At 45.8% G+C, this 27750-nt stretch overlaps 1 protein-coding gene and 1 long non-coding RNA gene across 2 annotated transcripts; both read right to left on the bottom strand.

Annotated features, from left to right (window-relative positions):
* Positions 1–1009: 1009 nt before the first annotated feature.
* Positions 1010–3573, bottom strand: LOC132390110 (uncharacterized). Its single transcript, XR_009510782.1, has 2 exons — positions 3388–3573; positions 1010–1142 (listed from the first exon to the last, which is right to left on the bottom strand). It is a non-coding gene; the product is annotated as an uncharacterized LOC132390110 (long non-coding RNA).
* Positions 3574–6476: 2903 nt separating this feature from the next.
* Positions 6477–27485, bottom strand: LOC132390106 (zinc-binding protein A33-like). The gene is made up of 7 exons (XM_059962699.1): positions 27075–27485; positions 26289–26384; positions 25640–25873; positions 24345–24367; positions 24139–24257; positions 11187–11431; positions 6477–6488 (listed from the first exon to the last, which is right to left on the bottom strand). Exons 1-7 carry the CDS (start codon positions 27483–27485, stop codon positions 6477–6479), a joined length of 1140 nt encoding a protein of 379 aa, XP_059818682.1.
* Between the last annotated feature and the right edge of the window lie 265 nt (positions 27486–27750).

Below are 27750 nucleotides of genomic sequence, written 5' to 3'. Positions count from 1 at the left end.
ATGCAGTGTTGCAGTGGAATGAAGGAAACTGCAGAGGCCTGAGAGAGGAGCTGGCCAAAAGTGATTGGAAAAGACCTTTGGCACCGATAACGTCAAAGCAAGAATGGGTGGAATTTCGGGAAGCAATTCAGAAAGCGCAGGATATACACATCCCAAAGAGACAGAAGTGTTCAAAAGGCAGAAAGTCCATAAGACCATGAGGTGCTGGAGCAGGTTAGGACATTCGGCCCATCCACTCTGTTTCAATATATCAGCATATCATCCTGGTTGATCCAATTTCGCAACAGACCCAATCTCCTGTCTTCTCCCCGTATCCTTTAACACCCTGAACAATCAGTAATATATGACCATCTGTAGTAAATGTACAGAGAGACTCGGCCTCCACCACTGCCTGTGGCAAAGAATCCCATAGATTCTCCACTCTGGCTAAAGAAACTCCTCCTCATTTCCGTTCTAACAGGATGCCCTCATGTCTCATCCGGTCTTAGACCCACCAATCACAGGAAAAACCCTGCCCACATCCACTCTATCAAGGCTCCTCCTTCAACGAGTTCACCCCTTATTTTTCTGAATTCTGGCCCAGAGACATCAATGGTGATATGACAACCTGTTCAATACTGGAACCATTTTCGTGCCCCACCTCTGAACCCCCTCGAGATTCAGCACATGCTTTCTAAGACAAGCAGCTCAAACCTGCTCAAAATACTACAAGTGAGGCCTCACCAGAGCTTTTTAATGTTTCAACATTTCGTCCCTACTTTTACCTTTTAGTCCTCATGAAATGAATGCTCTGTATACCATCTGCCGTTTCCAATCCTAATCTGTCTAGCTCCTTCTGTGGCCTCTCTACGTCCTCAGAACTACCTTTCCCTCCATCTCTGTTCATGTCCTCTGCAGATTTTGCAGCAAAACCATCAAATACATCATCCAAGTCATTGCCATATAGCAGAGAAGAATGGGTCCCATCACAGACCCCTGTGGAATGCCATTGGACATCTGCAGCCAGACAGAAAACGCTCCATTTATTCACACATTCTGCCTCCTGTCAATCAGCCACTGCTTTATCTGTGCTGGGCTCTTTCTGTAATACCATGGGCTCGTAGCGTGTTAAACAGCCTCATGTCTGCCACCTTTTTAAAGGCCTGAAATTCAAAACACACAACATCAACCGATTGTCTTTTGTCGATCCCGCTTGTTATTTCTTCAATGAATTTCAACAGATTTGTCAGGAAACTATGCTGACTACGGCCCTTTTTATCATTTGCCCAAAGAGCACTGAGACATCATCCTTAACAATCGAATCCAACATTTCCCAAACACTGAGGTCAGACCAACTGGCCTTCAGTTTCCTTCCCTCTGCCTCTCTCGCTTCCTGAAGAGTGGAGTGACACTGTTGTACTCCCCTTTCTCCGGAATCCCTCTTCCACAACACACTTGCCCTTACTCGTCACTTATTCCCTATTCTTCCTCATCTCTCTTCATCTCCCCACTCGGACTTCTACCTCTTTCAATCCACACTCTCCCTTCTCTCTCTCTCTCTCTTTCCCCCTACAATCCCTTTTCTCTTTTACTACCCCGTCTCTTCATATCCACTCCCCGTCTCTCTCCCGGTCCCCACACTCCCTTCTATTGCCCTCTCTCCCTCTCTCTCACAGGCCCCACTCCCCCTTCTTTCCTCTCCCCACTCCCCCGTCTTTCTCCCCAATCTCACTTCGTTCTCTGCATTACAGGGGCAAATCTAGCTGCAACAAGACCACCCAGACCGCCCCACCCAGCCAGATTATGCCCACACCAACCCACCCTCTGCACCTTCCTTACCTGAAACTGCCTGAGGGCAGAACTCAGAGATTTCCTGAGACAGGAAATGCCCCACCTCAGCCACCAAGGCGCCTCACCACAGGGGTGACAGACCTTCTCCCCCCCCCCCCCATAGGATGAAGGCCAGGGCCCCCGGAGCATTTGCTCTCTTGCCCCCTCCCGCCCGGGGGACCTGAGGCTACATATACCTGTCATAGTACACTGGGGAATGGGAAACACGCAGAGGTGGATGGCATTTAGAGAACCATGGTCTGATCAGTGACAGTCAGCATGGCTTTCTGAAGGGCAGATCGTGTCTAACAAGCCTGATGGAGATTTTTTAAGAGGTGACCAGGCATATAGATGAGGGTAGTGCAGTGGATGTGATCTACATGGATTTTAGTAATGCATTTGACATGGTTCCACACGGTAGGCTTATTCATAAAATCAGAAGGTCTGGGACCCAGGAATGTTTGACCAGGTGGATTCAGTATTGGCTTGCTGGCAGAAAGAGAGTTGTGGTGGAGGGTGTACACTCGGATTGGAGGGTTGTGACTAGTGGTGTCCCACAAGTTTCAATTCTGGGATCCCTAATTTTTGTGATTTTTATTAACGACCGGGATGTGGGAGTAGAAGGATGGGTTGGCAAGTTTGCAGAAGACACAAAGGTTGGTGATGTTGCAGATAGAGAAGAGGATTGTCAAAGATTGCAGAAAAACATTGATAGGATGCAGAAGTGGGCTGAGAAGAGGCAGATAGAGTTCAACCTGGAGAAGTGTGAGGTGGTACACTTTGGAAGTACAAACTCCAAGGCAGAGTACAAAGTAAATGGCAGGATACTTGGAAGTGTGGAGGAGCAGAGGGATCTGGGGCTACATGTAGACAAAGTAGTTGAGAAAGCTTATGGGGTGTTAACGTTTATAAGTCGAGGGATAGAGTTTAAGAGTCGCGATGTAATGATGCAGCTCTGTAAAACTCTGGTTGGGCCACACTTGGAGTACTCTGTCCAGTTCTGGTCACCTCACTATAAGAATGTTGTGGAAGGGTACAGAGGAGATTTACCAGAATGCTGTGTGGTTTAGAGAGTATGGATTATGATCAGAGATTAAGGGAGCTAAGGCTTTACTCTCTGGAGAGAAGGCTGATGAGAGGAGAAATGATAGAGGTATAGTTCATATTAAGGGGAATAGATAGAGTGGAGAGCCAGCGCCTCTTCCCCAGGGCGCCACTCTCAATACAAGAGGACATGACTTTAAGGTAAGGGGAGGGAAGTTCAAGGGGGAAGATTTTATACTCAGAGAGTGGTTGGTGCGTGGAATGCACTGCCCGAGACAGTGGTGGAGGCAGATACACTGGTGAAGTTTAAGTGCCAACTAGACAGGTATATGGAGGAATTTAAGCTTAGGGAGGCAGAGTTTAAGGGTCGGCACAACATTGTGGGCCGAAGGGCCTGTACTGTGTTGTATTGTTCTGTGTTCTCTCTATTTCTCGCTGGAATCTCTCTTTTAGTTTAATTGTTTATTGAAGGCACGACACAGTACAGAAAACGTAATGCATTACATTTTCCTCCATTTTGCATTCATACCTTACCCCTAAACAACACCACAACGTCATCAGTGGGGCCTTCTGGGAGTTGTAGTCATTGTCCTCGCTCGCTCCCTGACAAAGCATGTTTCGTCAGCCACCACAGACGTCACCGAAACAGACCCACCGAGGCGCGAAGGGGAATCACACCCGTCCTTGTGGGCGCCGAGGCCGGCGACAACGACAGAAGCGACTCGCTGATCTCCGCCATGGCGATGGAGCGGAAGAGGGGGGGCTGGTCATGGGCCGATTTCCTCCAGCCTATCGCAGCTCAGACCTAACACTGACGCCTGCTGTCATTGGCTGCAGTGCCTGTCGCTCAAATGGGAACTCGGAAGGTGATTAGTTTATGTGAACGTCAGTCATCCTTCCTGTCTTTATGAGTTTGGATTTGGATTTATAACGGGACAGGAAGCAAATTGGGAGAAATGTGAGTTTTTATGTGATGGTGCATCAGTCTCCGAGTTACATTATTAACAATAAAAGGGCAAAGGCCGTGGTGAGGAAGGAGGTGATTTACTGGAGGTTATATGGAGATAATATTGGAAGGGATATCAAACTTGGAATTGTTTGGGATATGGTTTAGAAAATGGGGGGATTTGTGGGGATCATAATATTCCAGTGTTGATTATTGAGGGCAAAATGATTGTTACTGAAACAGGGAAGGTTGTGTTACTGGCTGGGTCATTTGATGAGATTCATAATCAGGATAATTTAAGTGAAGAAGTTAAACAATGTAGGGATATGTTTTTTCAGTGAATACCCTGATGTGTTGGAAGTCTGCTGCAGCAATGATAGTATCACAGATGGAGAGATTTCTTTGTATGAATTGAAGAAGTCTATTAATAATGCAGGTCAGGTGTCTCCAGGAAAGAGTGATATTTGAAATTGTAATTGTATATAATTTGCATTTGTAAAATATTAAATATTTGAATTGTGCATCCACTTTCCTCATGGAAAATGGAAATAGTAGTGCCTGAAAACCTGGTAGATCCCCATTTGATCCTTCTAGTTAAGGGCCTATATCGTGAAAGTCTCATTTATGTAAACTTATGGAATGTATGGTAATCAAGCGCTTGAGTTATATTTTGGAAAGAGTGGTGATAAAGTGTTTTATTAGAGTGGATTTTGGAAGTGTGAAATGACATTAGATTCAGTTTTAGGTTTGGAAGATGATATTCGGAAAGCACAATTAAATAAAGATGTTGTAATAGCAGTATTGAGACTGAAAAGGGAAATGATATGGAAGAAAGGACTTTTGATTAAATTAGGAGTAAGGGGGTCATTGTATTTTTTTCTGAGTTTTTTTTTGTATGGACTGTCCAAGTAACGGTCGGCATGTTTGTGTCTATGAGATAGAGAATGGAATCCCACAAGGCAGTATTTGTAGCCCTTCATTATTTAATATTATGATTAATGATATTTTCTGTGAGATGGGAAAATGGGATTCCCTGGGTAAATCACAATATACAGATGACTTAGCTTTATGGATTTGAGGTATTAACTGCAATTTACAATTAATAGATCAAACAGTGGGCAGATTGATGAGGATTGTAAGCTTTCAGTCGTTAAAACACATTACGTGGTTTACAAACAGCATTAATAGACTTGCACTTGATTTTAACTTATGGGATTAATGTCTCGAGGAAGTGTCAGTGGTAAGATTTCTCAGTATGTGGATGAATAATAAGCTGATGGGGAAGCACCTGTCAGTAAAATAATTGATAAATATAAAGGAGCTTTAAATCTCCTCAGACATCTATGTGGGTATTCTTGGGTGCAACATGAAAATCTTTGTTGACCAATTATAATTGTTTAATTTGATCTGTTCATGATTATGTCTGTGTGGCTTGTGGATCACCTTCATCTTCAAATTAAAAGTGTTTGTATGTGATACAATTACAGACTTTTAATTGTGTTCTGGTGCGGTAATGTTGTCTCCTGCTTTGGCTTTACTGATTGCAATGGGACAATTGCCCTCAAAGTAACAGAGGTTCAAGTTGATGTCAACATACTGGATTAATTTGCGGGTCAAGGAAATGATCATCCTGTTAAAGTTGTGCTAGAGGACGGTTGGGAACATCACTAGAAGAGTGTTTTTTGTTTTGGGTGGCTGGGTTCTTACCATGCTGCGAATATGGGTGTATTTGATGACACAGTATGTCCCACTGTAGCGTTCTCTGTAACCCCACATTGTTTTTTCCATTGACTTCAGGTGATTTTACTTTTTACACGATCGGATTCGGTTCTGCCTGAGAGTCTGTTGGTCATCAGTATATTAATGAAAGTTATTATCATACAGTAACCATTTTTACAGATGAATCAAAAGATAATTTAATTGGGGATGTTGGTGTGGCTGTTTTTGTGTGCCTGAATAGCAGGTAATGATAAAGAAATGACTTATAGCCATTTATCAGCATAGAAAGCAGAATTCTTTGCCAACAGTTTAGGCTTACAGTGGATGGAGGAAATTGGTCCTTATAATTTGCTCAGAATACATTTCAGTTTTGATGAGTCTTAAACAGGTCATTCTGGCAGTAGGTCAGATTGACTGTTGGAAACTTGACAAACGGTATTTCATATATAAAGTTTGATTTATATGTCTGCACATTATGGGGCCTGCATATCACACTGTTGAGGGAAATGATGATGTTGACTGTTTAGCACCAAAAGCTGTTAAATGTTAAGCTGTGGATATAGACCTTCCACTTAGCAAATTAGAAGCTAAAGGGTTGGTAGTGTTAAGAATTAGGGGCTTATGGCAAGACGTAGGATAATGGACGTAAAGACAGACACCTTTCCAGAATACATAAACCTGTTGGGTTTATAGAAGAAGGGCTTAAAACAAGGGAAGGAATGATATTCACATGACAGAAATATCCACACTATGCTTAATTATGCCTTGTAACTAATTGGAAAACTTCATTCTGTGTCGTGTACATTTTGTCATTATGAAACCGTCGAAACACATACTATTTCAATGTGAAGCGTACAAGGCTGAAGAAAAATCAAATGCAGTCTTCAGTACAATCTTTGCGAGGGTAGATAGTTTTCAAATAAAAGCTATTAAATTATGGGACTGACTTTAAATCAATTCACAGTTTGAGCTGGAAAAGGCACGTAATAATTGTGTTAAACGTAAGGAAATAACATAAAGGGTAGCAAAGGTGAGTGGGCTGTTGGATTACTGAGATGCTCTTTTTATTTATTTATTAAATTTTTAGAAAATTACAAAGAATAAATGTAATGAAAAATTAGTAAGAAAAAGAAAAATAATATTAGTCCTCCTCCCCATCCCCACCTTAACCCTTATCTAAAGAAAGAAATAAAGAAGAAAAAGATTGCCTCGATATTGGAGGATACCCACATGCTCCATGGAGTTCAAAATAATTTTAATATTTATTCTTACTTTCCCCAATTACATTATAATTTTATCTTCAAAGGACCTATATATTTAATCCTATCTTTTGTAGGTATGGGAGCCAAATTTTGAAAAATATATCATATTCATTTCTTAGATTATATGTAATTTTTTCAAGTGGAATACAACTATATATTTCATTATTCCAATAATCCATAGTTAAATATAACTCAGATTTCCAAGTAATTGCGATAACTTTTTTAGCTACTGCCAATCAATATTTATAATTTTTTTCTGATACATATTCAATTTAATTTTCGGTATTGTCCCTTCAATATCTCCTAATAAAAATAATATTGGACTATTTGGGAGTTGAACTCCAGTACTTTGTTCCAATAAAAGTCAGATATATCGAAAATGGTTGAATTTTAAAACAAGACCAAGTAGAATGTAAAAAAGTACCAATTTCTTGATTACATCGAAAGCATTGGTCAGACATATTTGAATTTAATCTATTTATTTTCTGTGGTGTTATATATAATTGATGTAAAAATTATATTGTATTAATCTAATTTGAACATTTATTGAATTTATCATACTATCAGAACATAATCTTGACCAACTTTTTCCAACAATTTTAACATTCAAATCAGTTTCCCATTTTTGTCTTGATTTATGAATTCCAGATTCAGTCTGTTTTTGAATCAAATTGTACATACAAGATGTAATTTTTTAAATTTTTCCTTTTTGAATTAATATTTCTATTTCACTAAGTTTTGGCATCAACATTGTTTGACCCAGCTTTTCTCGTAATTGTCCTTTAATTGAAAATAAGAGAAAAGAGTGTTGTTTGATATTTTATATTTATTTTTTCATTGCTCAAACGACATCAATACAATTACATATATATTTAATCCCCTTTTGGAACCAATTATGTAAAAGTTTATTATCCATTGTAAAAGGAATAAGCCTATTTTGAATTAAAGTTTATTTTTGCTAATAAAGATTTCTTTATCTTATCGTCCATATTTACCTTATTCCATAAATCATTCAAGTGTCTTAATATAGGAGATTCTTTTTTTTTCCCGTATCAATTTGGATTCCCATTTATATGTAAAATCTTCTGGTATGTTTTCTCCTATCTTATCTAATTTTATTCTAATCCATGCCGGGTTTTTTTTTCATCAAAAAAAGATGCAATAAATCTAAGTTGAATTGCTTTATCATAATTGTTAAAATTTGGAAGTTGTAACCCTCCTAAATCAAATTTACATCTCAATTTTTCCAATGATATTCTTGACATCTTTCCTTTCCAAAGAAATGTCCTTACATATTTATTTAGTTCTTGAAAAAACTTCTGCGGTAATTGTATTGGTAAAGTTTGGAATATATATTGCAATCTATGGAATATATTCATTTTTACAGCATTAACTCTACCTATTAATGTTATTGGTAACATCATCCATTTATCAAGATCCTCTTTTATTTTTTTTTAATCATGGCAAATAATTTTGTTTATATAAATTTTTTACATCATTGTCAACTCTGATACCTAAATATTTTATCCCATTTATTGACCATCGAAATTGAGTTACTAATCGACATTGATTATAATTTCCTTTTGTAAGGGGTAAAATTTCACTTTTATTCCAATTTAATTTATACCCTGATACTTTCCCGTATTCTTCCAATTTAAAAGATAATCTTTGCAAAGATTGTAATAGGTTTGTAAAATAAATCAAAACATCATCAGCAAATAAATTAATTTTATATTCTTCTTGATTAACTCTAAAACCGCCAATATCTGAATCTGTTCTAATTAATTCAGCTAATGGTTCTTTTGCCAATACAAATAAAGCAGGTGATAACGGGCAGCCTTGTCCAGTTGACCTCGTTAAGCAAAATGGTGTTGAAATCTGAGCATTTGTAACTACTTCAGCTTGAGGATTAGTATTTAAGGTTTTAATCCATTGTATAAAAGATTTTCCTCGCTCATATTTTTCCAATACCTTAAACAAAAAAATCCCATTCCAATCTATCAAATGCTTTTTCTGCATCCAAAGCAAATGCCACACTCATTTCCTCTCTTTTTTGTGCCAGATGAATTATACTAAGTAACCAGGTTAGATTATCCATTGATTGTAATAAAATCTGTTTGATCCATATGCATTAATTTTGGTAAATATTTAGATATTCTATTAGATAAAATTTTTGCTATTATCTTATAATCTGTATTCAACAAAGAAATAGGCCTATATGATGTTGGTTTTAGAGGATCTCTTTTTTTGGCAATACAGTTATGATCGCTGTTAAAAAAGATTGTGGGAGTTTATGCATTCTTTCCACTTGGTATATTAATTCCATAGAGGGAGGAATTAATATATCTTTAATTTTTTTTATAAAATTCAGGAGGAAAACCATCTTCTTCTGGGGATTTGTTACTCTCAAGTGATCCTACAGCTTCTTCAACCTCTTTTAATGTAAAGGGCATATCTAATCCTTTCTGTTCTTCCAAATTAAATTTCGGAAGGGTTATTTGTGATAAAAATTTATCCATCTCAGCAACCTTATTTTGTGATTCTGATTGATATAGTTCAGTATATAAAAAAAAAATAAAGTTTCATGAATTTCCAAAGGTTTATCAGCAACCTTATTTACACTTGTTCTAATTGCATTTATTGTTTTAAAAGCCTGTTCTGTTTTCAACTGCCAAGCAAGAATTTTATGTGATCTTTCACCTAATTCGTAATATTTCTGTTTAGTTCTCATAATTACTTTTTCTGTACGATATGTACGATATTATATTGTAGTTTTTTATTAACAAGTTGTCTTTGTTTTTGTTCTGTCATATATCTTTGAGATTCTTTTTCTAACTTTATATCTTTTCCCAATTTTCCTTCTTAATTTTAGATGTATAACTTATAATCTGACCCCTTAAATATGCTTTCATCGCTTCCTATAATACAATTTTACCCTCAACTGAATGTAAATTCGTATCCAAAAAAAATTGAATCTGTTTTTTCATAAAATCACAAAAATCTTGATGTTTTAATAAAATTGTATTAAATCTCCATCTAAGCTTTATGTCTATTTGAATAAAATGAATAATCTCTTTCTCTTGGATTAATTTTCCTCCATATATCAATCAGGTTTAAATCTTTCATTAATGATGAAGTTAGTTTTATTTCTTTTAATTTTGTAACAACTGTAGTTGACCTTTCCAAAACTGGATCTAAACAAAAATTAAAATCTCTGCCTATTAATATTTTATCATTTGCGTCAGCCAAGTTCAAAAAATCTTCTTGTATGAATTTTGCATCATTTTCATTTGGTGCATAAATGTTCATAAAATTCCATAATTCTGAAAAAATTTGACAATGTATAATCTCGTATCTCCCCACAGAATCAATTATTACATTTTGTATTTTAATTGGTAAAGATTTATTAACCGAAATTGCAACTCCTCTCGATTTTGAATTAAATGAAGTTGCTATAACATTTCCAACCCAATCTCTATTTAATTTCTTATGCCTGTGAACTTACTGAACACATCCTTGCCAGAAAAAAAACTTATCCCAATCCACTCTTCCTAGATCCTTTTTCATTTCCACAAAATTGGCCGTTCTCCAATTTTACCAGAACATTAAGCTGCCAGTTCTGCCCCTCACTAATAGCAGTCATGTCGTTATCCCACGTGTCAACCCAAGCCCTAAACTCATCTGTTTTACCGACAATACTCCGTGCATTGAAATAGATGTACCTGAGAATATGTATATCATCCGCTTTTTTTTTTCATTTCCGTTTATACATGCAGTCCTCTCATGTTCCTTATCCTCCTGCACCTCACTATCTGCTCTAACACTCTGGTTCCCCTCCCTCTGCAAATCTAGATTAAATTCCCCGGAGCAGCACTGGCAAATCTACCCGCAAGAATGTTATTCCCTCCCCCCCGCCCAGTTCAGGGGCAAACCGTCCCGTCGGAACAGGCCCCACCTTCCCGGGAACAAAGCCCAATTGTCCAGAAACATGAAGCCCTCCCTCCTGCACCATCCCCTTAGCCACGTATTTAGCTGCACTCTCCGCACATTTATATTTACAGGGACTTTACTCCTGACGCCGGTCCCGGGACCCGACCCGTTTACAGACCCGGAGCGGAACCGGAGCAGATTCTCAGCCACTGGTTTCCACCCCAGGTCGCGAAGAAAGGATAAAGTTTCCCCGTGAATTTATTCCCAGTGAAGGTGTGGAGATGGGACTTGGTCTCCGCGTTGTAAAATGAAACTGTCCCGGACTCGTAACTGAGATAAACTCCCACCCTCCCGGGGATGGGACCGGCAGCGAGACGGGACCCGGGGGAGGGGCGACCGGACACGTCACAATCCCGCTGTAACACGTCATAACTCCGCCTGATGACCCAGAACCCGGTCTCCGGACTCAGACTGACCCCTCCCTTCCTCTCCACAGACTCTGCGGCGACTCCCAGATACCAGACCCGAATCCCCGTCACCTCCACCTCCCAGTAATGTCTCCCCGATGTGAATCCCTCCGATCCCAGCACACAAGCCCGGACTGTGAATCTCTTCCCGGTGTCAGGGAGATTCCTCCGGGTCCCGGTCCGTCTCACACTCTTCCGATCCTCAGACACCTCGAGCTCCGGATTCGCCGTTTCCACATCCAGGGTGACAGAGACTGGGGGGAGAAGCAGAGAATTAGAGAGTCCCCGGGGATCGGGGGGAGACTCGGACAGCGGGGCCCCGGGGATCGGGGGGAGACTCGGACAGCGGGGCCCCGGGGATCGGGGGGAGACTCGGGCAGCGCGGCCCCGGGGATCGGGGGGAGACTCGGGCAGCGCGGCCCCGGGGATCGGGGGGGAGACTCGGACAGCGCGACCCCGGGGATCGGGGGGAGACTCGGACAGCGCGGCCCCGGGGATCTGGGGGAGACTCGGACAGCGGGGTCCCGGGGATCGGGGGGAGACTCGGACAGCGGGGCCACGGGGATCGGGGGGAGACTCGGACAGCGCGTCCCCGGGGATCGGGGGGAGACTCGGACAGCGCGGCCCCGGGGATCGGGGGGAGACTCGGACAGCGCGGCCCCGGGGACCGGGGGGAGACTCGGGCAGCGCGGCCCCGTGATGGGGGGGAGACTCGGACAGCGCGGCCCCGGGGACCGGGGGGAGACTCGGGCAGCGCGGCCCCGTGATGGGGGGGAGACTCGGACAGCGCGGCCCCGGGGATCGGGGGAGAGACTCGGACAGCGCGGCCCCGGGGATCGGGGGGAGACTCGGGCAGCGGGGCCCCGGGGATCGGGGGGGAGACTCGGACGGCGCGGCCTCGGGGATCGGGGGGAGACTCGGACGGCGCGGCCCCGGGGATCGGGGGGAGACTCGGACAGCGCGGCCCCGGGGATCGGGGGGAGACTCGGACAGCGCGGCCCCGGGGATCGGGGGGAGACTCGGACGGCGCGGCCCCGGGGATCGGGGGGAGACTCGGACAGCGCGGCCCCGGGGACCGGGGGGAGACTCGGGCAGCGCGTCCCCGGGGATCGGGGGGAGACTCGGACAGCGCGTCCCCGGGGATCGGGGGGAGACTCGGACAGCGCGGCCCCGGGGATCGGGGGGGAGACTCGGACGGCGCGGCCCCGGGGATCGGGGGGAGACTCGGACGGCGCGGCCCCGGGGATCGGGGGGAGACTCGGACAGCGCGGCCCCGGGGATCGGGGGGAGACTCGGTCAGCGCGGCCCCGGGGATCGGGGGGAGACTCGGACAGCGCGGCCCCGGGGATCGGGGGGAGACTCGGACAGCGCGGCCCCGGGGATCGGGGGGAGACTCGGACAGCGCGGCCCAGGGGATCGGGGGGGGGGGGAGACTCGGACAGCGCGGCCCCGGGGATCGGGGGGAGACTCGGACAGCGCGGCCCCGGGGATCGGGGGGGGGGGGAGACTCGGACAGCGCGGCCCCGGGGATCGGGGGAGACTCGGACAGCGCGGCCCCGGGGATCGGGGGGAGACTCGGACAGCGGGGACCCGGGGATCGGGGGGAGACTCGGACAGCGCGGCCCCGGGGATCGGGGGGAGACTCGGACGGCGCGGCCCCGGGGATCGGGGGGAGACTCGGACAGCGCGGTCCCGGGGATCGGGGGGACACTCGGACAGCGGGGCCCCGGGGATCGGGGGGAGACTCGGACAGCGCGGCCCCGGGGATCGGGGGGAGACTCGGACAGCGGGGACCCGGGGATCGGGGGGAGACTCGGACGGCGCGGCCCCGGGGATCGGGGGGAGACTCGGACAGCGCGGCCCCGGGGATCGGGGGGAGACTCGGACAGCGCGGTCCCGGGGATCGGGGGGAGACTCGGACAGTGGGACCCGGGGATCGGGGGGAGACTCGGGCACCGCGGCCCCGGGGATCGGGGGGAGACTCGGACAGCGCGGCCCCGGGGACCGGGGGGAGACTCGGGCAGCGCGTCCCCGGGGATCGGGGGGAGACTCGGACAGCGCGGTCCCGGGGATCGGGGGGAGACTCGGACAGCGCGGCCCCGGGGATCGGGGGGAGACTCGGACAGCGCGGCCCAGGGGATCGGGGGGAGACTCGGGCAGCGGGGTCCCGGGGATCGGGGGGAGACTCGGGCAGCGGGGCCCCGGGGATCGGGGGGAGACTCGGACAGCGCGGCCCCGGGGATCGGGGGGGAGACTCGGACAGCGCGGCCCCGGGGATCGGGGGGAGACTCGGACAGCGCGGTCCCGGGGATCGGGGGGAGACTCGGACAGCGCGGCCCCGGGGATCGGGGGGAGACTCGGGCTGCGCGGCCCCGGGGATCGGGGGGAGACTCGGACAGCGCGGCCCAGGGGATCGGGGGGGGGGGAGACTCGGACAGCGCGGCCCCGGGGATCGGGGGGGGGGGGAGACTCGGACAGCGCGGCCCCGGGGATCGGGGGAGACTCGGACAGCGCGGTCCCGGGGATCGGGGGGGAGACTCGGACAGCGCGATCCCGGGGATCGGGGGGAGACTCGGGCTGCGCGGCCCCGGGGATCGGGGGGAGACTCGGACAGCGGGGCCCCGGGGATCGGGGGGAGACTCGGACAGCGCGGCCCAGGGGATCGGGGGGGGGGGGAGTCTCGGACAGCGCGGACCCGGGGACCGGGGGGAGACTCGGGCAGCGGGGTCCCGGGGATCGGGGGGAGAGTCGGACAGCGCGGCCCCAGGGATCGGGGGGGAGACTCGGACAGCGCGGCCCCGGGGATCGGGGGGAGACTCGGACAGCGCGGTCCCGGGGATCGGGGGGAGACTCGGACAGCGCGATCCCGGGGATCGGGGGGAGACTCGGACGGCGCGGCCCAGGGGATCGGGGGGGGGGGGGGGGGGAGACTCGGACAGCGCGGTCCCGGGGATCGGGGGGAGACTCGGACAGCGCGGTCCCGGGGATCGGGGGGAGACTCGGACAGCGCGGCCCAGGGGATCGGGGGAAGACTTGGACAGCGGGGCCCCGAGGATAATAAATCAGCCATTCTTCTAAACTCCGGTGAGTACAGGCCCAGAACCATCAAACACTTCTCATATGTTAACTCTTTCAGTCCTGGAATTATTCTTGTGAATCATCTGCACCCCCTCCAATGCCAGCACATGATTTCCGATAGAAGGGACCCAAAACTGCTCACAGTACTCCAAGTGTGGTCTGACCAACGCCTTATAAAACCTCAGAATTACATCCTTGCTCTTGTATTCTAATCCTCTCGAAATGAAAGCAAACATTGAGTTTGCCAATCTTCCCACTGACACAAACAGCAAGTTAACCTTCAGGGAATCCTGCACAAGGTCACCCATGTCCGTTTGCACCTCTGATTTTTGAATTTCGTCCTGTTTACAGAATTGTCTATGCCTTTATTCCTTCGACCAAAGTCGTACCTGCCTAAGTTTGTACCTGTCAAACTCTACCTGTACTACAAGATCCCTATTCCGTATACTGGTGCATTCAAATAAGACCATAAGACACAGCAGCAGAAGCCGGCCATTCGGCCCTTCGAATCTGCTCCGCCATTTTATCATAAGCTGATCCATTCTCCCATTTAGTGCTCCCCCACCTTCTCACCATGACCTTTGATGCCCTGGCTACTCACATACCTATCAATCTCTGCCTTAAATACACCCAATGACCTGGACTCCACTGCCGCAACAAATTCACAGATTCACCACCCTCTAGCTAAAAAAATTTCTTTGCATCTCCGTTCTGAGTGGGCGCCCTTCAATCCTTAAGTCATGCTCTCTCGTACTAGACTCCCCCACCATGGGAAACAACTTTGCCACATCCACTCTGTCCATGCCTTTTAAAATTCGACATGTTTCCGTGAGGTTCCTCCTCATTCTTCTAAACTGCACGGAGTTCAGTCCAAGAGTGATCAAATGTTCCTCAGATGTTAACCCTCTCATTCCCAGAATCATTCTGGTGAATCTGCTCTGAACCCTCTCCAATGTCAGAACATTCTTTCTTAAATAAGGAGCCCAAAACTGCACACAGTATTCCAAGTGAGGTCTTACCACTGCCTTACAGAGCCTCAACATCACATCCCTGCTCTTATATTTTATTCCTCTAGAAATGAATGTCAACCTTCTTCACCACCGACTCAACCTGGAGACTAACCTTAAGGGTATCCTGCACGAGCACCCTCAAGTCCCGTTGCATCTCAGAACTTTGAATTCTCTCTCCACTTAAATAATAATCTGCCAACACTTTTCAACATTGTATTTCATTTGCCACTTCTTTGACCATTCTCCAAATCTATCCAAGTCTCTCTGCAGACTCTCTGTTTCCTCAGGTGGGGGAGTTTCCACCTACCTTTGTATCATCAGCAAACTTAGCCACAAAGCCATCTTTTCCATAATCCAAATCGTTGATATACAACGTAAAAAGAAGTGGCCCCAACACGGACCCCTCTGGAACACCACTTTTAACTGGCAGGCAACCAGAATGGGATCCTTTATTCCCACTCTCTGTTTCCTCCCAATCAGCCAACGCTCTATCGACAGATGTAACTTTCCCGTAATTCCATGGGCTCTTATCTTGTTTAGCAACCTCATTTGTGGCACCTTGTCAAAGGCCTTCTGAAAATCCAAATACACAACATCCACTGCATCTCCCTTGTCCAGCCTAATCTCCTCAAATAATTTCAATGGGTTTGTCAGGCAGGATTTTCCTTTAAGGCAACCATGCTGAGTTTGGCCTATCTTGTCATATGCGTCCAGGTACTCCGTAACCTCATCCTTGACAATTGACTCCCACCGATGTCAAGCTAACAGGTCTATAATTTACTTTTTGCTTCCTTGCCCCTTTCTTAAATACCAGAGTGGCATTTACAATCTTCCACTCCTCCGGAACCATGTCAGAATCTATTGACTTTTGAAAGATCATTGCTAATGCCTCTGCGATCTCCACAGCTACTTCCTTCAAAACACAAGGGTGAATTCCATCTGGTCCTGGAGATTTATCTACCCTGAGACTATTCAGCTTCCTGAGTACTTTCTCTGTCGTAATTGTGACTGCGCACACTTCTCTTCCCTGACACCTTTGAGTGGCCGGTATACTGCTGATATCTTCCTCAGTGAGGACTGATGAAAATACTCGTTCAGTTCCTCAGCCATCTCCTTATCTCCCGTTACAATTTCTCCAGCATCATTTTCTATCAGTCCTATATCCACTCTCACCGGTTTTTTATTCTTTATATACTTGAAAAAGCTTTTGGTATCTTCTTTGATATTATTTGCTAGCTTTCTTTCATAGTTCATCTTTTCCCTCTTAATGGCCTTCTTAGTTTCCTTTTGTAAGCTTTTAAAAACGTCCCAATCCCCTGTCTTCCCACTATTTTTTTGTTTCCTTGAATGCCCTCTCCTTTGCTTTTACTTTGGCTTTCACTTCTCTTGTCAGCCATGGTTGCATCTTTTTCCATTTGAAAATTACTTCTTTTTTGGAATGTATTTGTCTTGCACCTTCCTCACTTCTCACATAAACTCTGCTGTCCTTCCGCTAGTGTCCCTTTCCAGTCAAATTTGGCCAGTTCCTCTCTCATGCCACTGTAATTTCCTTTACTCCACTGCAATACTGACACATCGGATTTCTGCTTCTCTTTCTCAAATTTCACAGTGAACTCAATCATGTTACGATCACTGCCACCTAACAGTTCCTTTACCTCAATCTCTCTAATCACCTCTGGGTCATTACACAATATCCAATCCAGTATCTCTGATCCCCTAGTGGGCTCAACAACAAGCTGTTCTGAAAAGTCATCTCGTAGACATTCTTCAAATTCTCTGTCTTGAGATCCAGTGTCGATCTGATTTTCCCAATCCACTCGCATGTTAAAATCCCCACAATTATCATAACACTGCCCTTCTGGCAAGCCTTTTCTATTTCCTGTTGTAATCTGTAGTCCACATCACTGCAGCTGTTAGGAGGCCTGTAGATAACTGCCATCAGGGTCATTTTACCCCTGCGATTTCTTAGCTCAACCCATAAAGATTCTGCACCTTCCGATCCTATGTCACCTCTTTCCCATCCCCCTGCCAAATTAGTTTAAACCCTCCGTAACAGCTCTATTAAACATTTCTGCTATGATATTGATCCCCTTCGGGTTCAGGTGTAACCCGTCCTTTTTGAACAGTTAATACTTCCCCCTGAAGAGATCCCAATGATCCAAGAATCTGAAGCTCTGCCCCCTGCACCAGTCTCTCAGCCACACATTCATCAGCCTGATCCTACTATTCTTGCCCTCGCTAGCACGTGGCACAGGTAGCAATCCTGAGATTACTACCCTGGAGGTCCTGCTTCTCAGCTTCATTCCTAACTCCCGGAAATCTCTCTTCAGGACCTCCTCCCTTTTCCTCTCTGTGTCATTGGTACCAACATGTACCAAGACAGCTGGCTGCTCACCCTCTCCCTTCAGAATATTCTGGACCCGATCCGAGACATCCCGTACCCTGGCACCTGGGAGGCAGCCCACCATGTGGGTATCTCTGCCAGGCGCACAGAATCTCCTGTCTGTTCCCCTGACTATGGAATCCCCTATGACTACCGCATTCCTCTTCTCCCTCCTTCCCTCCTGCACAACAGCGCCAGGCTCAGTGCCAGAGACCCGGTCACCGTGGCCGTCCCCTGTCAGGTCATCAACCTCAACAGCATCCAAAACGATATACTTGTTGCTGAGGGGGGCAGACACAGTGGTGCTCTCCACTACCCTGGCATTTCCCTTCCCTCTCCTGACAGTCACCCAGTTTTCTGACCCCTGTAGCCTAGGGATGACTACCTCCCTGTAGCTCCTGTCTATCACCTCTTCGTTTTCTCTAATAAGCAGTAGGTCATCAAGCTGCTGCTCCAGATCCCTAACACGGTCTCCGAGAAGCTGAATCTCGGTTCACCTGGTGTAGATGTGGCTATCAGGGAGGCTGGAGGTCTCCCAGGATTCCCACATCTGACACCCTGAACAAAGCACTGACCCTGCAGACATGCTACCTAATTCTACAGGAATGAAAGAAAGAAAGATAGGTCTACTCACCCACTTACTTCGCTAAGCACACGGACTTTTTAAACGGTTAACTAATGTGCCCTGCTGTTCCCCCGTCCTTCGGGCCGATTTGCCAAGGGGAGAAAAAGAGTCGGTGCCTCGCTCTCGCCTCTTCCCGTTACCGCCTAAGCCCGTTGAGCCAAAGCCCTACACTCTGCTGCCACCCACTCCGCTGCCCGCTGTATAGGGTGGTCATCTTTTTAAACTCTCCGCGCTGTCCTGCGCAGTCTCACCGTTCTAGTACGCAATGGTTTAAAAAAATCTGCCTTCCTTCAGAATTTAGCTCCCACGCCGCCCTTCTTGTCCCAATCTAAAAAAACTCCTTCAGTCGTGTATTCATCAGCCTATTCCACACTGTCCACATGAAATTCAGCAAGGCCTTTGATGTCGATGATAGACCACACTTGGAGCATTGTCTGTATTTCCGGTTCCCGAATATGGGGAGGATGTCATTACACTGGACAGGAGGTTTCAGGAGGATGTTACCAGGACTGGGGGCCTGGGTTAAAAGCAAAGAGTGAGTAAGCTTGGGCTATTCAGCTGTAGTGTAGGATGTTCAGGTATGACCCCTTATGGAGGGAAATAATTCTAAGGAGCTTAAATAACGTTTCCATTTCCAAGAAATAGGAGTACAGAACCAGAGGCCTCGGATTGAAAGTGAGACGGGAAATTTTTCTGAGTGGTCTATCGGGTAACATTCTCACAGAGAGGGAGGTCGGTAAACGGAATTTGCCCTCCAACGCTGTAGAAACAGGTAAAAATAAAAATATTTTAAAATAAATTTGGGCAGGTACACAGATGGGAAATGGTTAGAGGGATGGGGGAGGGCAATCACACACAAATGGGCCATGCTCAAGAAGACATCTTAGTCTTGCAGATTGATGAATTGGGCCGTGGGTTCAACATCCATCAAACCCTCCCAGATCATCCTCCTGAGGAATCTCACCCCGGAGTCTGTCTGTGAAGTGTTGATGTGACGTCACGTCAGAGGGCAGCTCAGTGCCACAGAACAGACAGACTGGGTAAGGACGGCAGATTTCAATCCTAAATGGGAATTTGTGCCTATTTCTGTGGCCGTGTGTCACACTCTGATAGTGTGTGTGTGTGTGTGTGTGTGTGTGTGTGTGTGTGTGTGTGTGTGTGTGTGTGTTGATTGTGGTAAATATCCGTGTGGTGTGTATACACATTGAAGGAGAGTGTGCACATTGAAGAATTTGTATGTTTCAGTGTGTCATCACATGTCTGGTGTGTGTTGACAATGAGTCACGTGATTGAGTTGTTTAAATGAATAAATGACTGTATCTGAAGAGATTGGTTTCCAGGTTACTGAGGGAAATAACAACGTACATTGCTGAGGCTCTGACTACAATCTGCCTGTCCTTCCTGTGTGTGTGTGTGAGGGAGCTTTGCCAGGCCGGTTATGCTGTGTGTGCTTCTCCCGAGATGAAATCTTGACCCATGTCAATGCTTGTTGGTGTGTCCGAGCTCATTCTCACAATGCTTCAATGTAGTGGTCTGATCACCATGAGACATAGGAGCAGAATTAGGCCATTTTCCTATCGAGTCTGCTCCGCCATTCAATCATGTCTGATCCTTTTTTTCCCTCCTCAGCCCTACGACCTGGTCTTCTCCCCATAACCTTTTATGCTGTGTCCAATCTAGAACCTATCATGCTCTGCCTAAAAACACACAAAACAAGTTCCACAAATTCACCAGCTGCTGGCACAAATTTCTCCACATGTTTTAAATAGACACCCCTCTGTGCCCTCTTGTCCTAAACTCCACCACCATGGGAAACATCCTTTCCACATCTACTCTGTCTAGGACTTTCAACATTCGAAAGGTTTCAATGAGATTCCCCCTCATCTTTCTAAATTCCAGCGAGTACAGACACAGAGCTATCAAACTTTCCTCGTATGATAACCCTTTCATTCCTGGAGTCATCCTTATGAAATGAACCTTCTGCAATGCCAGCACATCTTTTCTTAGATGAGGAGCCCAAAACTGTTCACAATACTCAAGGTGAGGCCTCACCAGTGCCTTATAAATCCTCAGCATCACATCCCTGCTCATGAATTGAATGCTATCTAAACCCCTTGGACTGAATGCTAACATTGGATTTGCCTTTCTCACCACTGACTCTACCTGCAAGTTAACATTTAGGGAGTTCTGCAGAATGACTGCTAAGTCCAATTTCGTCTCAGATTTTTTGATTTTTTGAAAACAATCTGCACATTATTTCTACGACCAAAGTGCAGGACCATGTATTTTCCAACATTGTATATCATTTGCCACATTCTTTCCCATTCTCCTCATCCAAGACCTTGTCCAGCCTAACTGTTTCCTCAACACTCCGCCAATCTTCGTATCATCTGCAAAGCCTGGAAACAAAGCCATCTACTCTAGGACAAGAGGGTATGACTTCATGATTGAAGGACGTCCTTTTAGAACTGAGATGCGGAGAAATTACTTTAGTCAGTGTGTGGAAAATCTGTGGAATTTGTTGCGACATGCGGCTATGGAGGCCAAGGCATATTTAAGGCAGAGATGTACCGGTTCTCATTTAGCCAGGGCATCAAATGGTATGGGGTGAAAGCAGGGGAGTGTGGATGTCTGGAGGAATTGGGTCTGCCCATGACTGAATGTTGGAGCAGACTCAATGGGCCGAATGGCCTATTTCTGCTCCTACATCTTATTGTCTACTCTATCGGCTAAATCTTGATATACAGCATAAAATAAAGGTGTCCTAACACTGACCCCTGTGGAACACGACTCACTGGCAGCCAACCAGAAAAGGATCCCTTTACTCTCATTCGCTGTTTCCTACCAATCAGCCAATGTTCTAACCATGCCTGTAACTTTTCTGTAATACCATGGCCTCTTAACCTGGTTACCACCTTCATGTGTGGCACTTTGTCAAAGGCCTTCCGAGATTCCAAATATACAACATTCACTGCATCCCCTTTATCGATCCTGCTTGTAATCTCCTCAAAGAATCCCAACAGGTTTGTCAGGCAGGATATTCCCTAACGAAGCCATGCTGACTTGTCCTATCTTGTCCAGTGTCACCAAGTATTCCATAACCTCATACTTAACAACTGACTCCAATTTCTTCCCAACCACAGAGGTGAGGCAAACTGGTCAATAATTTCCTTTCTGCTGCCTTCCTCCTTACTTAAAGAGTCAAGTGACATTTGCCATTTTCCAGTCCTCTGGCACCATGCCAGGGTCCAGTGATTTTTGGAAGATCATTTGAAATGCCTCCATAAGTTCTACTGCTACCTCTGCACTAGGGTGCAGTTCATCTGGTCTGGGTGACTTATGTACCTTTAGGTCTTTCAGCTTTTTGAGCAGCTTCTCCCTTGTAACAGTAACTTCACTCACTTCTCTTCCCTCGCACTCTTCAACACCGGGCACAGTGCTAGTGTCTTCCACGGTGAATACTGGTGCAAAATATTTGGTTTATCTGCCATCTCTTTATCCTCTGTTATTATGCATCCAGCCTCATTTTCTAGCGGTCATATATCCACTCTTATCTCTGTTTTATTTTTTTATAATACTTGAAAAACAATTTGATATTGTTTGCTAACTTGTTTTACAAAGACATGTGTGTAAAAAGGGCCTGAAGGATGATTGGAGATCATTGCACATTTAGATGGAGAAATAACGTAAAGATTTTTAATCCTCATGTATATGAAGGATGTAAGTAATAAAGTCAATTCAATTCAAATCAATTTCTTCTTTATTTTTTCCCCACCCAATCATCCTTTTAGTTCCTCTCTGTAGATATTTAAAAGCTTCCCAATCCTCTCTCTGCCTACTAATTTTTGTTTAGTTGTATGCCCTCTCTTTTGCCTTTACATTAACTTGTCAGCCATGGTTGTACTATTTTGCATTTTGAGTATTTATTTATTTTTGGAATACATCTATCCTCATTTCCCCAGAAACTGACACCATTTCTGCTCTGCTCTCATCCCTGCCAGCATCTCCTTCCTATTTGCTTTGGCCAACTCCTCTCTCAAACCACTGTAATTTCTTTCACTTCTCTGAAATACTACAATGTCAGACTTTACTTTCTCCTTATCAGATTTCAAGTTGAACTCAGTCATGTTGTGAGCTCTGCCTCCTAAGGTTTCTTTTCACTACTCACCTCTGGTTCAATACATAACACCCAATCCAGTAGAGCTGTTCCCCGAGTAGGCTCAACGACAAACTGCTCTAGAAAGCCATCACATTGCATTCAACAAACTCACTCTCTTGAGATCCTTTACCAACCTGATTTTCCCAATTGACCTGCATGTTGAAATCTCCCATGATTATCATAACATTGTCCTTTTCATCAGCCTTTTCTATTTCCAGTTGTAATCTGTGGGCCTCATCCCACTGACTGTTGGGAGGCCTGTATATGACTGGTGTCAGTGTCATTTTTACTTTTGTCGTTCCTTACCTCGACCCACAAGGATTCAACATCTCGCTGCTGATTTACCAGCAGAGCCACACCACCCCATCAGCCTTCCTTCCTATACCACCGATACATTGTGTAATCTTGAACATTCAGCTCCCAACTACAACCATCCTTCAGCCACGATTCCGTGATGGCCACAACATCATACCTGACAATCTGAAATAGTGCAACAAGATCATCCACCTTATTTCTCATACTCCATGCATTGAGATATAACACTTAGTGTACTGTATCTGCTACCCTTTTTAATTCTGCATCACTGATACACTGATACTCGCCCTACTGGCTGCAATTTTCTCCTCTCATCTGTCCGCCCTATCTGACAGTCTGACTGCGTGCTATCTTTGCATTTTTACCATCAGTCCTATCTCTTCACTCCAGTTCTAAACCCCACCAAATTAGTTTAAACCCTCCCCAACAGCTCTATGAAACCTCTCTCACCGAGAATATTGTTCTCCCTCGGGTCCAGGTGCGACCCATCCCTTTTGAGCAGGTCATTCCTCCACCAGAACAGATCCCGATGATGCAAGAACCTGAAGCCCTGTCCCCAGCACCATCTTCTCAGCCATGTTTATCTGTCAAATTATCCTGTTTCTACCCTCATCAGCACGTGGCACAGGCAGCAATCCAGAAATTACAGCCCTGGAGGTACTGCTTCTGAGTTTTCTACCAAGCGAGCCAGATTCTTTTCAGGACCCTTTTGTTTTTACTTCCTATGTAATTGGTCCCAAAATGCAACAAGATAGCTGACTCTTCACCCTCCCTCTCCAAAATCCTGCAGACACGATCGGAGACATCCCTGACCTTGGCACCTAGGGGGCAAGATACCAATCGGGGGCCCCATACAGATTCATAGATACTCCTGTCTGTCTCCTGACGATTGAGTCCCCTGTCACTACTGCTCCCCTATTCTCTCCCTTAACAACAATGAGAGTTGTGGATCCAGCAGGGTGTAGACCTGTGTCAGTCAGAGTCTGCACTCACTGTGCACGAAGGACTTGCGTATTTTCCTGACAATCCCAGTAACCACACTGATACCCGCTTTTATTCCCTACAATATCATCAAGTCAGTATTAAATTCCCAGCTCCTGTGGTCGGATTCAAATTCATGTCTTGGTGTGTTAGTTCAGTGTGTCTGGGATCAGGACACAATGGTTCATCTGCCAGTCCCGTGTATTGGTTGTATTGTGACCCTGTGCTGGTGTGTCCAGGGGTCTGACATCTCCAGCTCACCATGTGACAGTGATGCCTCCCAGTCGGGGGGGTTGATGTGGAATAAACTTCAGTTCCCCTTCAGCCCATTATTACAGACAATCTTTGCTTCAGCTTATAAATTAATTGTGTTTCATGAACAAGGAAAAATGAATCTTTGTAAGTTTTACCTCGGTTAATGGCATCAAGTGTTTCACTCAGCACTGTGTTCAACAAATAGAAGCGATCGAATTTTTCAACCGGTAGGGCCTCATCTGTCACTGACAATTCCTGGACATTGTCACTGATTCTGTAAATATTAAAATGCTGGTGATAAAGTGGGATTTTGAACTATTTTACAAATCCATTCAGGGTTTCAGTACAGAGCCTGTCCTACCTCCTGTTCCGATGAGCTTCCTTCTGAAATAGATAAAAACACAAATCTGATTAGACTTGGACTTACTGTCCACATCCTGAATTTCATCCAAATCATTACAAGGTGTTGAAAATTCCCACTCCCACAGTCACAAATACACACCAGCAATACAGAACCACGGGGAAAATTACAGGGAAAGTTGCTGAAAATTAGACCATTACTGAGAGGATGAAACTTACAGGAAAGACAGGACAGGCTGTGCATTACCATCTGGATAAGACGTCAGAATGATAAAATGGAACAATTTAAGATTAGTGATGGATTTGATTGTGTGCAGTTGGTAAAAAGTATCTCATTCATGGCTAACACGAGAGGACAGTTTTAAAATGCTTGCAAGTAGTACAGACGAGATGTCAGGGGTAAGTTTTTTGGAATGGGCGGAATGAGCGGAGAATGGGACACAATCCGATGTAAAACCAATCCGAAAAAGTAGAGCAGTAAAAGTTTATCTAATCTGATGGAAACCAGATATGGAGGATAAGTCTGATGTGTGGGTCATATTCTTTGTTCTCTGATTGACAGAGAGACCCTCACACCCACCGCACCAGGCATAGTCACAGCCTGTGACTGGAACTGGGTGTTAATGGGAGTTTTGGAGGATATTTAATGCGGTAATTAAGGACACTATCAGCAGCTCTGTGTTATGATCAGAGTAAATCATTTCAGCAAAGATTGCATTCTGTCCTGGGATGTACAGAAGTTCTGGAAGACCAGTTTTGGCCAACAGCAACCCTGAATAGTTGCACCAATTGTCTGGTGAGAAACAGTTTACTGCCATTTGTAAATGCTGTGTGCAGGAGCAACACGTCTGTTTTCTGTCTGCATTGTATTCTGTGTTATGTGTTTATTACGATAACCAGTCACGTGAGTGGGGACGTGGTAAAAGTGAAGGGAATAAGTTACGTATTCGAACTTTGTTCTGGGCTGTTTTGATCCTGGGACTGGCAGATGCCATATCTTTTGTTGACCAATTAATTGCAGTTTAATTTACAATTTAATTATGTTGAAATTATGCTGAAATTAATTATGCTTAATATTGTATATTGCTAATAAAGGATCGAATATCAATCTCCGATATTTAGAATGTCATTAGCGGACTGACTGGAGGTTCCTCATGAAAGGAGAACACTCTGTGTAAGGTCACCCGCAGTGGCAATTGATTTGGTAGAATTGGCCGCTGTGCTGTGTTTATTTCAAATGTACCACTGTTCATTTAGTTCAATTTGACAGAATTAAATTGAAATATCATCCCTCACCTTGAGAAACATCACACTGTCTTTTTGATCCATCTGTTCCTTTAACTTAGTGATTTCCTCCTGAATAATCCTTATATTCTCTTGAAGAGCCAGAAGATTTTTCTCCATTGGTTTGAGAATCCTCTTCTCTTCTTCCCTGAGATCCCTGAGTAAGCTCTGCTCTTTCTCAGTGATAATCTGTCGCAGTTCAGCAAACTGGGATGTGATGTGGGTCTGATTGCTGTGTGACTGTTTCTGTCGAATGAAAGGCGAAGATTAGTTTACTACATTGCTGTGTTGTATTTCCTTATGACATAAAATTGACCATTCGGTCCATTGGGGTCCATACTACTTCTGAGACATTCCCGTCAAATCCTTTCCCTGACATTTTCCTGAAATTATTCTCCCTCAGTGACCCATTAACTCCCAGCAGATTCACATACACCCTCCCCACCTTCACAGGGTTAATTGTAATTAACCATTCATCCAGCATGTCCTTGGAATGTGTCTGAAACGGTCATGGTTACAGGGGGAGCATGCAAACTCCACACAGACAGCAGCAGAGGTCAGGATCGAACCCAGGTCACTGGACCTGCGATACCCGGCTATTCTGCATTAAATGGAGCAAAACTCGACAGTAATATCAGAAATTCCGCTCAGGAAGCCTCACCCGAACTCCGGAAATCTTCTCTTTCTGTTGCTGCTCCTTTTCCTGGAAGTCTGATTTCTTTTTTGTGAGAGAGTCTAAGGAAGATTTTAGCTGATCCTGGAAGTCAGAGTGTGAAGGAAATAGAAACAAAGATGCATCAAAAGAAACAGGTGATCAAACCCGATTATCGCACAAAATGCCGGAGGAACTCAGTGAGTCATGCAGCATCTATTCAGGGGAAATAAACAGTCGGTGTTTCGGGATGAGAACCTTCATTAGGACTGGGAAGGAATGGGACAGAAGCCAGAATGAAAAGATTGGGGACGAGAACCAGCTGACAGGTGACGGGTGAGACAACGTGAGGGGGAACGTGGGGGAGGGTGATGAAGTGAGAAGCTGGGAGGGGACAGGTGGAAGAGGTAAAGGACTGGAGAAGAAGGAATCTAATCCGAGAGGACAATCGACCATGGAAGAAACGGGAGGGACTGGGCTGTTTGCGGCCCTGAATGGTGACGAGGGAGGAGGTTAGAGGTCGGGTGTAGCACTTGTCCCGCTTGCAGGTGTCGGTGCCAGGAGGGAGATCAGTGGGGAGGAGCGAGTGGATCAGGGCGATACAGTACGGGGAGCGATCCGTATAAAGAGCGGAGAGTTGCGGGGTGCGGAGTTGGGCTGTGGGACGGAGAGATGCTAGAATCCCGTTGGAGATGGCGGAAGTTGCAGAGAATGATGTTCTGGTTATGGAGCATCGTGTGATGGTATGTAGGAGAAAGGAAATATGTTAAGTATTAAACTGACGTTAGTTTCTACCTTGTAGATTTTAACAGCTTCTTTAATCGGCCGGAAGCGGTGCTCTCGGTGTTCCTCCGCCACTGCACAGATCACACAGATCAGTGTCTTGTCCGTTTCGCAAAACAGCTTCAGTTCTTCCTCATGTTCCTCGCAGTGACGTTCACTTTCCTTCCCTTTCCGATTCAGGTTTAGATTTCGAGCTTTTTCAGCCAGATTTGCTAAGGCCCGATTCACCCTGAGGGTGCGGTCAGCAAACACCTCTCTACATTCCGGGCAGGAGTTTCTCTGCTCCCTTTCCCAATACCGTGTGATACAAGAGCGACAGAAGTTGTGTCCACACTCCAGTATAACCGGATCGGTGAAGAAATCCAGGCAGATGGGACAAATTGCCTCCTCGGTCCAACTTTCGACCGGTCCTTTCGAAGCCATGTTAACTCCCAGCACTTCCTGATTCAGAATACTTTCACTTCCGGGAGCTGCAGATCCCCTGCAGTACCGCGATTGTCCACTACGCGCGCTGTAGACCCGGGGAATGACCCCTGCAGTACCGGGATTGTCCACTACGCGCGCTGCAGTCTCAGGGAATGAACATTCTGCTGTTGGATGTGTTCATGGCTATTTGAATGTTAGTGTGGGATCAAAAATAAATTAAACAGAGAAAAGGTAAGGAAACGCCTAATGGACTGTCTAAGCC

This window comes from Hypanus sabinus, unplaced genomic scaffold (assembly GCF_030144855.1).
Source record: "Hypanus sabinus isolate sHypSab1 unplaced genomic scaffold, sHypSab1.hap1 scaffold_771, whole genome shotgun sequence".
Taxonomy (NCBI): domain Eukaryota; kingdom Metazoa; phylum Chordata; class Chondrichthyes; order Myliobatiformes; family Dasyatidae; genus Hypanus; species Hypanus sabinus.
Note: the sequence above shows the minus strand (reverse complement) of the source record. Positions and strands in the feature narration are given on the sequence as shown.

What these genes read in the sequence shown, in the direction of transcription:
- LOC132390106 (XM_059962699.1), bottom strand. Translation starts at nt 27,485, where the DNA reads ATGGCTTCGAAAGGACCGGTCGAAAGTTGGACCGAGGAGGCAATTTGT. An exon ending in AGAAGATTTCCGGAGTTCGG is followed by an intron (nt 25,874 to 26,288) that starts GTGAGGCTTCCT and finishes TTCATTCGACAG; the next exon opens with AAACAGTCACACAGCAATCA. An exon ending in GAAGCTCATCGGAACAGGAG is followed by an intron (nt 24,258 to 24,344) that starts GTAGGACAGGCT and finishes TAATATTTACAG; the next exon opens with AATCAGTGACAATGTCCAGG.